Below are 12,570 nucleotides of genomic sequence, written 5' to 3'. Positions count from 1 at the left end.
GATTTGACATGAGGTTGGAAGGAAAGGTTTGAGTCCAGAATGACGCCAAGGACTTTGGCTTGCTGGGCGGGATTGATGGTGGTGTTTTTGGTAGTGATGGATAGGATGGGAGGGGGGGGCGCGGGCAGGGGGAAAGACGAAAAGCTCGGTTTTGGAGAGGTTACGCTTGAGGAAATGGAGCGACATCCAGTCAGAGATGTCATTTAGGAGGTGAGTGATGCGGGCGGAGAATGTGGGGGTGCGGTGAGGGGTGGATAGGTAAATTTGAGTGTCATCAGCGTAGAGACTCTACACTGCACTTTATCAATAAACATGCAGACACTTGGGCTTATTTACTAAAACTGGAAAGTGCAAAATCTGGGGCAGCTGTGCATAGAAACCAATCAGCTTCCAGGATTTATTGCCAAAGCTTGATTGAACAAGCTGACTTTAGAGGTTGATTGGCTACCATGCACAGCTTCCTGAAGATGCCTGTTGGGCGAAACATGTAGAGGCAGAATCGCGTCTAGCCACATCTGGGTCTGGTGACGTCACTTCCGCTTCCAGTTTATGGAGCGCACGCCGACTTCCCTGTCGAGCAGTGCTAGCATCCTGAGCTGAGTGTATTAGTGCTGAGGATTGGGCACCAACTAATGTGAGTGCATATTTGATTGATTTTATTCATTTTTTAATAAATATACTATACTGAGACATTTCTCCTGATTCTTGCTAATCGTGGCTATGGAGTAAATTGAGAGATCATTTAGAAGATACACACTGATGTCCCAATCTCTTGGGGGCACAAAGCGCATTAGAGGTCATGGATGGTTGGTGAGTGCAATATATTGTCTTATGGTGGTGGAGCACAAAGGATCTGCATGGAGCAATTTATTTGGCACCAGAAGAATATGCACCATTGTTTTTGATCTACAACTTGGTGTGGAATTTTAGTTCTTGTTTTTGTTCTTAACTTTGGACTTATTCATTTATATCACTTTTAAGTTTTTTAGGTTTCTCTCACAGCTGGAATATTGTTCACCTATTATGTATGTTTAACGCCATACCGTATTTTATAATATTACCACGCACCGCTGCACCAGATTCTGAGTGCTCCAGTCAGAGGCGTCCCTAGGGTTGGTGTCACCCGGTGCGGTAACACTTGGTGACACCCCCTCCGACTATCCCCGTAGAATGGATCAGATCTGCGGATTGAGCATAATAGATCGGACTCCGATCCAATAATGCTCAATCCGCAGATCCGATCCATCCTGCGGGGATTGTCGGCTTTCTTTACAATTTACCTTTTCTTGGAGTGGGTCCGGTGTCACCCCGTATAGGTTGCATGCCGACGATCCCCGCAGGATGGATTAGATTCATCTACGGGGATCGTCGGCTTGTTTTACAACCTACCTTTTTGTGGAGGGGGTCCGGTGTCACCCCGTGTGGTCGGTGTCACCCAGCGTGGACCGCACCTGCCTCGGGACGCCACTGGCTCCAGTTTTAGTAAATCGATCCCACTGTGTTCTTCAGAGAGCAGATAGCGATAACACCTCTCCATTTCAAATAGGCAGCTATGTGGAAGATCATCTGTGTAGCCACTCCCACTGCATGGCTTATTTTACCTTTCAGCTGCATGTGGCAGCTCAGTATACCCATAGACAGGTCTATGACACCGCCTAGACGGAGATATCATTTTCTCACTTATGAGTAAATAGAAATATGAGCGAAAGGGTATTTTATATATCTTGTTGGAATTGTTCTTCATTGTAGACTGAAGTCCTCTAATTTCTAGAAAATCGATTTTTGCCTCTGGCTGAGTAACCCTTTCCTCACCAGACTCGCTCGCCTCGCGTCTCAGCGCCTGCCTTAACGCACCTAAATCCAATTTGCTGCAGAAAAGTAATTACATTTCAGTGGGGGATATCCTCGTCACTGTGAAGCTGAGGAAGGAGGATTACAAATCATCCCAGCACACGTTGTCTTATTTTCAGGAATTAGCAGCAGACGACGGTCAAAGCCGAGCGAATTATTTTTAATACTCCATTTAGCTGTCAGTTCTAATGACTAAATGAAGTTATCTGACTCATCTGTCAGAGCAGGTGTGAAGAACGTGGCATTGTCACAGGTCTATTAAAATGTGTCCTGGGGGGTGGGGGGTAGAGTAATGGAGAGTGCCATTCAGTTATAAAATTTTGGGTACTTCCTCTTCTGTGACAACAACGGAAAAAGGGGAACGGTGAGACACCTGTCCGGTCACAACTAAGAGTATTTCCCCTTTCTTCTTGTTGTGGGCAGAGGGCAGAAAGTGAAAGGACTTTTTTTTATGCCTTTCAGGGCAAAAAGCATATACTATGAATTTGTAATCCGTGACCGGTCCCGCTATTTGTCCCAGGTTCTATTCCCTATTCTGCACAGTAAGGGACACAGCGGTGGCTCAGTCTCTCCACTCAATAACAAATCAGAAGTTTCATTTTTTGGGTTTATTGGTTGGAGAACTGGGATGGAGAATGGGGTGAGCCTTGGGATACTCCAAAACCACTGCAACTTGAACAGTGGACACTCTAGTGGAACTAACTTCTTCAATGTAGGCTTCTATTATGAGAGGATGTGGACCTACACCTTCAGGGGAATCCCACACTGGAAAAAGCCTTGAGCCTGCAAAAATCTGGAACAGTCTCTTGCAATAGAGGACAAACAGCAACAGTCTCTACGCTATCTCTGTCAGGGCTTTACTCACTGTGTCCCTGTAAACATGGATGCCTCCTTCCAGTATCAGCCAGACCTTGTACTGTGGGCCTCCCAGCCAGATCCAGACTTCACTCTAGACCAGGGGTGGACTGACCATTTGGAAACTCGGGCACTGCCCGGGGGGCCGGGGTCAGTAAGGGGCCCCATGAGACACCCTGGTACCTTTTTTCATAGGCTTTTTTGAGTTTGGGCAAGGACACAGGGGCCCCATGATCCCCTATTGCCCGGGGGCCCCATGAGTTGTCAGTCCGCTCCTGCTCTAGACTGTTCTTCAAACTCTAGTAGCTGCTCCACCCCCACTAGTTCTCCCAGAGCTGGGACCACGTTGAACTACTTGCAGGTTCCTACAGGATGGTCAGGAGGGCAGACAACCCTTCCAGACTGGGTCTCTCTCCACCAGGCATGGACCCTGCTGTTCTAAGCCCCGGACTATTTCTGCACACCTCAGCCCCCTGCTGGTCATCCTTTTGGTTGAAGCAACATAAATATTTAGGCTGCCCATTTGCCTACTCCATCTTTACGTCCCAGAACTGCCCAGAGAGTTCTGAAATGGAGGGAGGAGCAATAAAAGTTGCAGCCTGTGAAACGCAGAACAGGCAAAAGCAGTCAACATGCTCCCCAAACTACAGAGGAGCCAAAACTAACTTTACCTAACCTACCAACTACCAAAACAAAGGGTGCTACACTATCATTGACCTGATTCCACTAGATGCTTTAAGCCCCCGGTCACATTGGGTGTGTCTTGGCATGCGATTTGCATGCCATGCGACTTACAAATCGTATGCTAAGTTGCACCCTATTGTCTGCTATTAGAGCGGTCATATCCGTGCGGTTCCAACTTGGTCAGAGCCGCACTAATTTCTAAAGTAGTACATGCACTACTTTTGTTGCGATTTGCATAGACATCTGTGTCCGATGTCTTGCAAATCACAATGAAATCAGCAGGTCACCAGGTTTTGAAATCGTGCAACTTCACTGTAAGTCACACGATTTCAAAATTGGCTTTGATGTGACCGGGGTGTTATGATCCTTCAATGAAAACTCCAACTGCCATTGACCTGATTTTGTGAGGTGGCATACTGTCCCTTCCATAAAAACCCCAGCTGTATTTGACCTTGTTCAGTTAGGTGGTTAGCTGATTCTTCCAAGAAAACCCCCAAATGTCATTGACCTGCTTCCATTAGATGCTTTAATGATCCTTATTTATTAATTTTATTACAGGTACTATGATTTTATATATATATATATATATATACAGTATCTCCCAGAAGTCCACCCCTCACATTTTTGTAAATATTTGATTCTATCTTTTCATGTGACAACACTGAAGAAATGACACTTTGCTACAATATGATGTAGTCAGTGTACAGCTTGTATAACATGGAAATTTGCTGTCCCCTCAAAATAACTCACACCGCCATTAATGTCTAAACTGCTGGCAACAAAAGTGAGTCCACCCCTAAGTGACAAGGTCCAAATTAGGCCCAAAGTGTCAATATTTTGTGTGGCCGCCATTATTTTCCAGCACTGCCTTAACCCTCTTGGGCATGGAGGTCACCAGAGCTTCACAGATTGCCACTGGAGTCCTCTTCCACTCCTTTATGATGACATCACGGAGCTGGTGGATGTTAGAGACCTTGCGCTCCTCCACCTTCCGTTTGAGGATGTCCCACAGATGCTCAATAGGGTTTAGGTCTGGAGACATGCTTGGCCAGTTCATCACCTTCACCCTCAGCTTCTTTAGCAAGGCAGTGGTGGTCTTTGAGGTGTGTTTGGGGTCGTTATCATGTTGGAATACTGCCCTGCAGCCCAGTCTCCGAAGGGAGGGGATCATGCTCTGCTTCAGTATATCACAGTACATGTTGGCATTCATGGTTCCCTCAATGATCTGTAGCTCCCCAGTGCCGGCAGCACTCATGCAGCCCCAGACCATGACACTCCCACCACCATGGGGCCCCAGACCATGACACTCCCACCACCATGCTTGACTGTAGACAGACTTGTCTTTGTACTCCTCACCTGGTTGCTGCCACACACGCCTGACACCATCTGAACCCAATCAGTTGATCTTGGTGTCATCAGACCACAGGACATGGTTCCAGTAATCCATGTCCTTAGTCTGCTTGTCTTCAGCAAACTGTTTACGGGCTTTCTTGTGCATCATCTTTAGAAGAGGCTTCCTTCTGGGATGACAGCCATGCAGACCAGTTTGATGCAGTGTGCGGCGTATGGTCTGAGCACTGACAGGCTGATTCCTCCCACCCCTTCACCCTCTGCAGCAATGCTGGCAGCACTCATTCGTCTATTTCCCAAAGACAACCTCTGGATATGACACTGAGCACGTGCACTCAGCTTCTTTGGTTGACCATGGCGAGGCCTGTTCTGAGTGGAACCCGTCCTGTTACACCGCTGTATGGTCTTGGCCACTGTGCTGCAGCTCAGTTTCAGGGTCTTGGCAATCTTCTTATAGCCTAGGCCATCTTTATGTAGCGCAACAATTCTTTTTTTCAGATCCTCAGAGAGTTCTTTGCCATGAGGTGCCATGTTGAACTTCCAGTGACCAGTATGAGAGAGTGAGCGTGATAGCACCAAATTTAACATGCCTGCTCCCCATTCACACCTGAGACCTTGTAACACTAACGAGTCACATGACACCGAGGAGGGAAAATGGCTAATTGGGCCCAATTTGGACCTTGTCACTTAGGGGGGGACTCACTTTTGTTGCCAGAGGTTTAGACATTAACGACTGTGTGTTGAGTTATTTTGAGGGGACAGCAAATTTACATGTTATACAAGCTGTACACTGACTACGTCACATTGTAGCAAAGTGTCATTTCTTCAGTGTTGTCACATGAAAAGAGAGAATCAAATATTTACACAAATGTGAGGGGGGGACTCACTTCTGGGAGATACTGTGTACGTATATGTGTGTATATATATATATATATATATATATATATATACAGTATATATATGTGTATATATATATGTATATGTAAAATCATAGTACCTGTAATAAAATTAATAAATAAGGATCATTAAAGCATCTAATGGAAGCAGGAAGAATCAGCTAACCACCTAACTTCTGTGAGATACTGTGCGTAATATATATATATATTATATTATACATTCACATTAGTCCCTAACCCTCTAGGAGCATGCAATCTAAGGTCCCTAATTCACATTCAAACAAACTCATACTAGGGCCAATTTAGACAGGTGCCAATTAACCTACCAGCATGTCTTTGGAGTGAACTCCAACTGCCATTGACCTGATTCTGTTAGGTCGTATTCTGCTCCTTCCATGTACCCCCCAACTGTCATTGACCCGATTCCATTAGGTGGTATATTGTTCCTTCCATAAAAACCCCAACTGTCATTGACCTGCTTTTATTAGGTGCTTTATTGATCCTTCCATGAAAACTCCACCTGCCATTGACCTGATTCCATTAGATAGTATACTGTTCCTTCCATGAAAACCCCCAACTGTCATTGGCCTGATTCCATTAGGTGGTTTACTGATCCTTCCATGAAAACCTCAACTTTCATTGACCTGCTTCCATTAGATGTTTTATTGATCCTTCCATGAAAATCCCCAGCTGTCATTAACTTGATTCCATTAGGTGGTTTACTGTACCTACAAAAACAACCCAGCTGTCATTTACCTGATTCTATTAGGTGGTTGTGATTCTTCCATAAAAGCTCCCAACTGTCACTGACACAATTCCATTAGGTGGTTTACCAAGCCTCCATGAAAACCCCCAACTGTCATTAACTTGATCCCATTAGGTGGTTTACTCTTATCTACCAGAAATTGAAACAACAGTCTAAGTGGCTAAGTGGTTAGCGCTTCTGCCTGGCAATACTAGGGTCGTTGGTTCGAATCCCAGCCACGGCACCACCTGCCTGGAGTTTGCATGTTCTCCCTGTGCATGCGTGGGTTTTCTCCGGGTACTCCGGTTTCCTCCCACACTCAAAAGACATGCTGGTAGGTCAATTGGCTCCTGTCTAAATTGGCCCTAGTATGTGTATGTATAGATGTGAGTTAGGGACCTTAGATTGTACGCTCCTTGAGGGTTAGGGACCTTAGATTGTACGCCCCTTGAGGGTTAGGGACTTTAGATTGTACGCCCCTTGAGGGTTAGGGACCTTAGATTGTACACCCCTTGAGGGTTAGGGACCTTAGATTGTACGCCCCTTGAGGGTTAGGGACTTTAGATTGTACGCCCCTTGAGGGTTAGGGACCTTAGATTGTACACCCCATGAGGGTTAGGGACTGATGTGAATGTACAATATATATGTAAATCGCGGAATAAATTGATGGTGCTATATAAGTACCTGTAATAAATAAATAAAATAATAGGTATAATGGTTCTTTAAAGTAATCTAGTTGTAGGCCCGCGCAATTCAAAGTGAGTTAAATGGAAACCAAAACAAAACAGAATTCATCTCCACTGATACAGAGATGATGCAGCTGAAGTTTTATGCTGGACTTGCTTTTTGTTAAAAATGTAGCTAGCTCCTCCCCCTTTGCTCTCTGAGCCTTCCTATTAGTCCTTTTAATGTGATGTCTGATGTGTGTCTGATTAGCGCTGGAATAATAAAATTGAGCCTTCTGATGGATGTAGAGTGAAGAACATCTTCCTTCATGGAAGTTGACCTGCGATGATAAACCCCGTTGGTGGATATTGAGGAGTGCCTAGTACAAAAGTCCATATCACTTAAAGTTCTTTTTGAAACATTTATTGGATAAGAGCATTAAATACGTCCAACATGTTTCAGAGAAAAGACCTCCCCCTTTCTCAGGGCTTGACCAGTGGATATGATCGCCCAACTGTTGTAGGGCCGCTACAATAGAACAGCCTTTATCAAGCCCTAACATAGGCCTTCTATTGTATCTCATCATGGTTGTAATAATATCTACTGCTCAAGTCTTGAGGAAAAGGGAGGCTATTCCCTCGAAACATGTTGGCCGTATTTGATTCTCCTTACCAACAAATATTTCAAAAAGGCTTTGAAGTGATATGAATTATTGTACTATTATTATTATTATTATTATTACTACAAGTTTATATAGCGCCAAAGGGTTTGCTCAGCGCTGTACAATAGTACTAGGCACTTTAATGTGGTGAGCAGCTTCACAAACTAACGTGGAGCCCTCAAACGTTGGTAGAGGAGGTGGACCCAAACAGGTTGGAATTAACTTTAGCTGCCTACATCTCCTGATGCACCAATCATTATGAGATGCAGATTTGACTGAAGATAATCTCTGCTTCTGTATATTCCCTCACCTAATCAGACTGAATGATGACAGGTTCCCTTTAAATATGTTTCATATTTTCTTGTAGTGTTATGGCTCTGTAGGTTTTATTCCCCTTTCCGGCTTCATTCTGCTGCCTGTCAGTAGCGGGAGTGAGTCTCCTCTTGCAGTTAAAATAATGGACAATATTAGCGGGAACATTCTGCTCCCTCGCTGGAACACCGGCAGAATACAAAACTTTATCGATCTCGCTTCTGTCTCCTGTAACCCTTTCCTGTCCTCCAGAGATGAGACTGGCCTGAACTAACAGAAAATAAAGAGAAACTCTACATATGTGCAGGCCAGGCGAAGAGTATTTTGTAAGTGCATATTGGAATCTCTCTGACTAGCCAGGCCAGTTTGGTAGACAGGTCACACAGGCCAGTGCCCATAGAGGCACGCTGCTTCATTTTACATATATATATATATATATATATATATATATATATATATATATATATATATATATATATATACACATATACAGTATGTACATGGATATATATGTTTATTATTATACAGGGTTTATGTAGCACCAACTGTTTGCTCAGCGCTTTACAAAATGAAGGTAGACATTACAGTTACAGTACAATTTGGTACAAGAGGAAGCAGAGCTTACAATCTACAAGGAAGGGTGGAGTAATACAAAATAGCTGTGGGGGGGATGAGCTGACCCAGGAACTCTGTATTACATACTACTGACCCCTCAGCTCTTCATCACTCCTGCCCCCTTCACTCTGCATTACCTGCTCATGACTCCCTCGAGTCAAGTATACACGGAACCATTCACAAAGTGGAGGGCTTCTCGCGCATGCGCAGTGGGCACCCGGCTGCGAAGCTGCAAGCTGTCACAGCTGGGTGCCCACACTAAAGATGCCGGGGCCAGGGAGAGAAGACGGCCGGTGAAACTAGCCGAAGTGAGGACACCGATGGACCGAGGGACAGGTAAGTGGCTGTATTTTAAAAGTCAGCAGCTACAGTTTTTGTAGCTGCTGACATTTATATATATTTTTTTCAGCTGGAACTCTGCTTTAAGCTTTGGCAATAAAACCTGGAAGCTGATTGGTTTCCATGCACAGCTGCACCAGATTTTGTACTCTCCAGTTTTAGTAAATCAACCTCACTGGGTCGAAGGAGGTATGGCAAAGCTAACATTTTCTCTCAAAGTAGATGTAATCCCAGTCACTAAACTCTCCTAGAAGCATTATCGTGCTTGCTGAAGGTTTTTAAAGTAATTTTCAATATGTTTACATCTGCAAATTTTTGTCACATGAGGTACAGCATGTGAGTGAATGCAATGTGCATTACATAAAACTGACCTCTGAATTCTGCATTACTTATTCCTGATATCTGCACTCTGAATTACTCACTACTAACCCCTTCACTGTGTGTTACATACTACTGACCCCTGCACTGTGCATTACGTATCCCTGATCCATGCATTGTGAATTATATGCAGTCATACTACTGACCTCTGTAATCTGCATTACATACTACTGACCTCTGTAATCTGCATTACATACTCCTAGCCCCTGCACTCTGCATTACATACTACTGACCATCTGAACTTTTCATTACTTATTCCTGACCCCTGCACTATATGTTGAATACTTATGATCTCTGAACTCTACATTACTTATTCTTGATCTCTACACTGTGAATTACATAATGCTGACCTCTGCTCTCTGTTTTACATACCACTGACTTCTGAACTCGGCATTACGTATCGCTGAACTCTGCATTACATACTACTGACCTTTGCAGTGTGTGTTACATACTCCTAACCACTGGACTCGGTGTGACTTACTACTGACCCCTGCACTCTGCGTTACTACTAACCTCTAATCTCTGCATTACATATCTCATATTGACCTCTGCACTCTGTATGACATACTACTGACCTCTGTAATCTGCATTACATACTCCTAACCTCTGCACTCTGCATTACAGATTACTGACCATCTGAACTTTTCATTACTTATTCCTGACCCCTGCACTATATGTTGAATACTTCTGATCTCTGAACTCTACATTACTTATTCTTGATCTCTACACTGTGAATCACATAATGCTGACCTCTGCTCTCTGTTTTACATACCACTGACTTCTGAACTCGGCATTACGTATCGCTGATCGCTGAACTCTGCATTACATACTACTGACCTTTGCAGTGTGTGTTACATTCTCCTAACCACTGGACTCAGTGTGGCTTACTACTGACCCCTGCACTCTGCGTTACTACTAACCTCTAATCTCTGCATTACATATCTCATATTAACCTCTGCACTCTGCGTGACATACTACAGACCTCTGGCTTACTTACTCCTGACCCGTGCACTCTGCGTGACATGCTACTGACCTCTGTCTTACTTGCTTCTGACCCCTGCACTCTGCGTGACATACTACAGACCTCTGGCTTACTTACTCCTGACCCATGCACTCTGCGTGACATGCTACTGACCTCTGTCTTACTTCTGACCCCTGCACTCTGCATGACATACTACTGACCTCTGTCTTACTCCTGACCCCTGCACTCTGCATAACATACTACTGACCTCTGTCTTACACCTGACCCCTGCACTCTGCATGACATGCTTCTGACCTCTGTCTTACTTCTGACCCCTGCACTCTGCGTGACATACTACTGACCTCTGTCTTACACCTGACCCCTGCACTCTACGTGACATACTACTGACCTCTGTAAAACTTGCTCCTAAATTCTGCATCCTGCTATACTTATTACTGACCCAGGAACTCTGTGTTACATACTAATGACCTCTCAGTTCTGCATTACTCCTGCCCCCTTCACTCTGCATTACCTGCTCATGACTCCCTCGATCTGCGTTACTTACTCATGACCCCTTCACTCTGCATTACCTGCTCATGACTCCCTCGATCTGCGTTACTTACTCATGACCCCTTCACTCTGCATTACCTGCTCATGACTCCCTCGATCTGCGTTACTTACTCATGACCCCTTCACTCTGCATTACCTGCTCATGACTCCCTCGATCTGCGTTACTTACTCATGACCCCTTCACTCTGCATTACCTGCTCATGACTCCCTCGATCTGCGTTACTTACTCATGACCCCTTCACTCTGCATTACCTGCTCATGACTCCCTCGATCTGCATTACTTACTCATGACCCCTTCACTCTGCATTACCTGCTCATGACTCCCTCGATCTGCGTTACTTACTCATGACCCCTTCACTCTGCATTACCTGCTCATGACTCCCTCGATCTGCGTTACTTACTCATGACCCCTGCACTCTGCATTACTTACTGCTGGCCTCTAAGCTCTTGTTCAGGTAGACCTCCATTTCTGCAAGGTTGCCTATCCCTGTTCTAATATGACAAAAGCACCAACCTATAAGAACCATTTACATTTCTGACTGCTGCATTCAGCTCACAGAGAGTCCTATCCCGATCGATGTATCCTGTGCTCATAGTCTGCATGTTTTTTTGACACTGCGTCCTCAGCTTGTCTGCAGGTGACGATGATGTCCTCTCACCTCCACACGCGGTCCTCTCGTATTGATCAGTGTTTTGTCTCCACAGGATTTGTTAATCACAGCGCTGGACATGATGAAACTGGAGAAAATCGAGTTTGGAGGGATTAAAGGAAAAGTCTTGAGTCAGACAGTGGCGGATATGTACCTGGAGTTTCAGGAAACATACAAAGTGTTCTCAGAGCGAACCTACGATTGCCTGGACAACGAGAACAAGGTGGGGATCTGCATTCTACATCTGAACAAAATGTCCATGCACACTGCTTAGGGTGGGTCACATAGACTGGAGAACGGTGGGATATTTCTCCAAATCAGAACCTCTCTAGATCCTCTCTGCATGCTTCCCTTGCCAAAAACTACCTCCTTGACTTCATCAGAACCCTCCCATCATATATAAGTTCCCCCATCACATCAATGGTTCCCCCGACCCAACAGAGGTCCCTCTATGGCATCAGAGACCCCTCATAACTTCATAGGTTCCCCTTCACGCCAGCGTACCCCTATCACATCAGAGGTCCCTCAATCACATCCACAACCCCTCATACCTTCAGAGGTTCTTCTTCACATCAAAGTACCCCCTTTAAGTTATCTGAAGAGCCCCTATACAAGAGATCCCTCCATCACATCAGAGTCACCCCTATACATTAGAAGCCCCCTATGCAGGAGTGCCTTCATTACATTAAAGCCTTTCCATCACATCAGAGTCCCCCCTTCACATCAGAGACTCTTCATAACTTCAAAGGTTCCCCTTCACATCAGCATACCCCTATCACATCAGAGCCCCCCATCACATCTGAGAACCCCGTACAATTTGAAGCACCCCCCATACATGAGATCCCTGCCATCACATCAGAGACCCCTCATAGCTCCAGAGGTTGTCATTCATGTCAGTTTACCCCCATCACATCAGAGTACCCCCTTTTATTTAAAGAGCCCCCTATACATGAGATCCCCTCCATCACATCAGAGTCACCCCTATACATTAGAGGCCCCCTAAACATTCCTCTATTACATTAAAGCATTCCCATCAC

The 12,570-nt window shown here is 45.0% G+C and overlaps 1 protein-coding gene across 1 annotated transcript in view; it reads left to right on the top strand.

The window, feature by feature from the left end:
- The window catches only part of DNAH9 (dynein axonemal heavy chain 9), a 336,995-nt gene that overhangs the window by 28,087 nt on the left and 296,338 nt on the right, over positions 1 to 12,570 (top strand). Inside the window, exon 7 of the mRNA XM_089663852.1 lies at positions 11,589 to 11,756. Within this exon, the coding sequence (XP_089519978.1) occupies positions 11,589 to 11,756 (168 nt within the window). The remainder of the gene's footprint in view (positions 1 to 11,588; positions 11,757 to 12,570) is intronic.

Source organism: Staurois parvus, unplaced genomic scaffold, assembly GCF_062004578.1.
Source record: "Staurois parvus isolate SC_StPar_1 unplaced genomic scaffold, SC_StPar_1.0 ptg001787l, whole genome shotgun sequence".
NCBI lineage: Eukaryota > Metazoa > Chordata > Amphibia > Anura > Ranidae > Staurois > Staurois parvus.
Note: the sequence above shows the minus strand (reverse complement) of the source record. Positions and strands in the feature narration are given on the sequence as shown.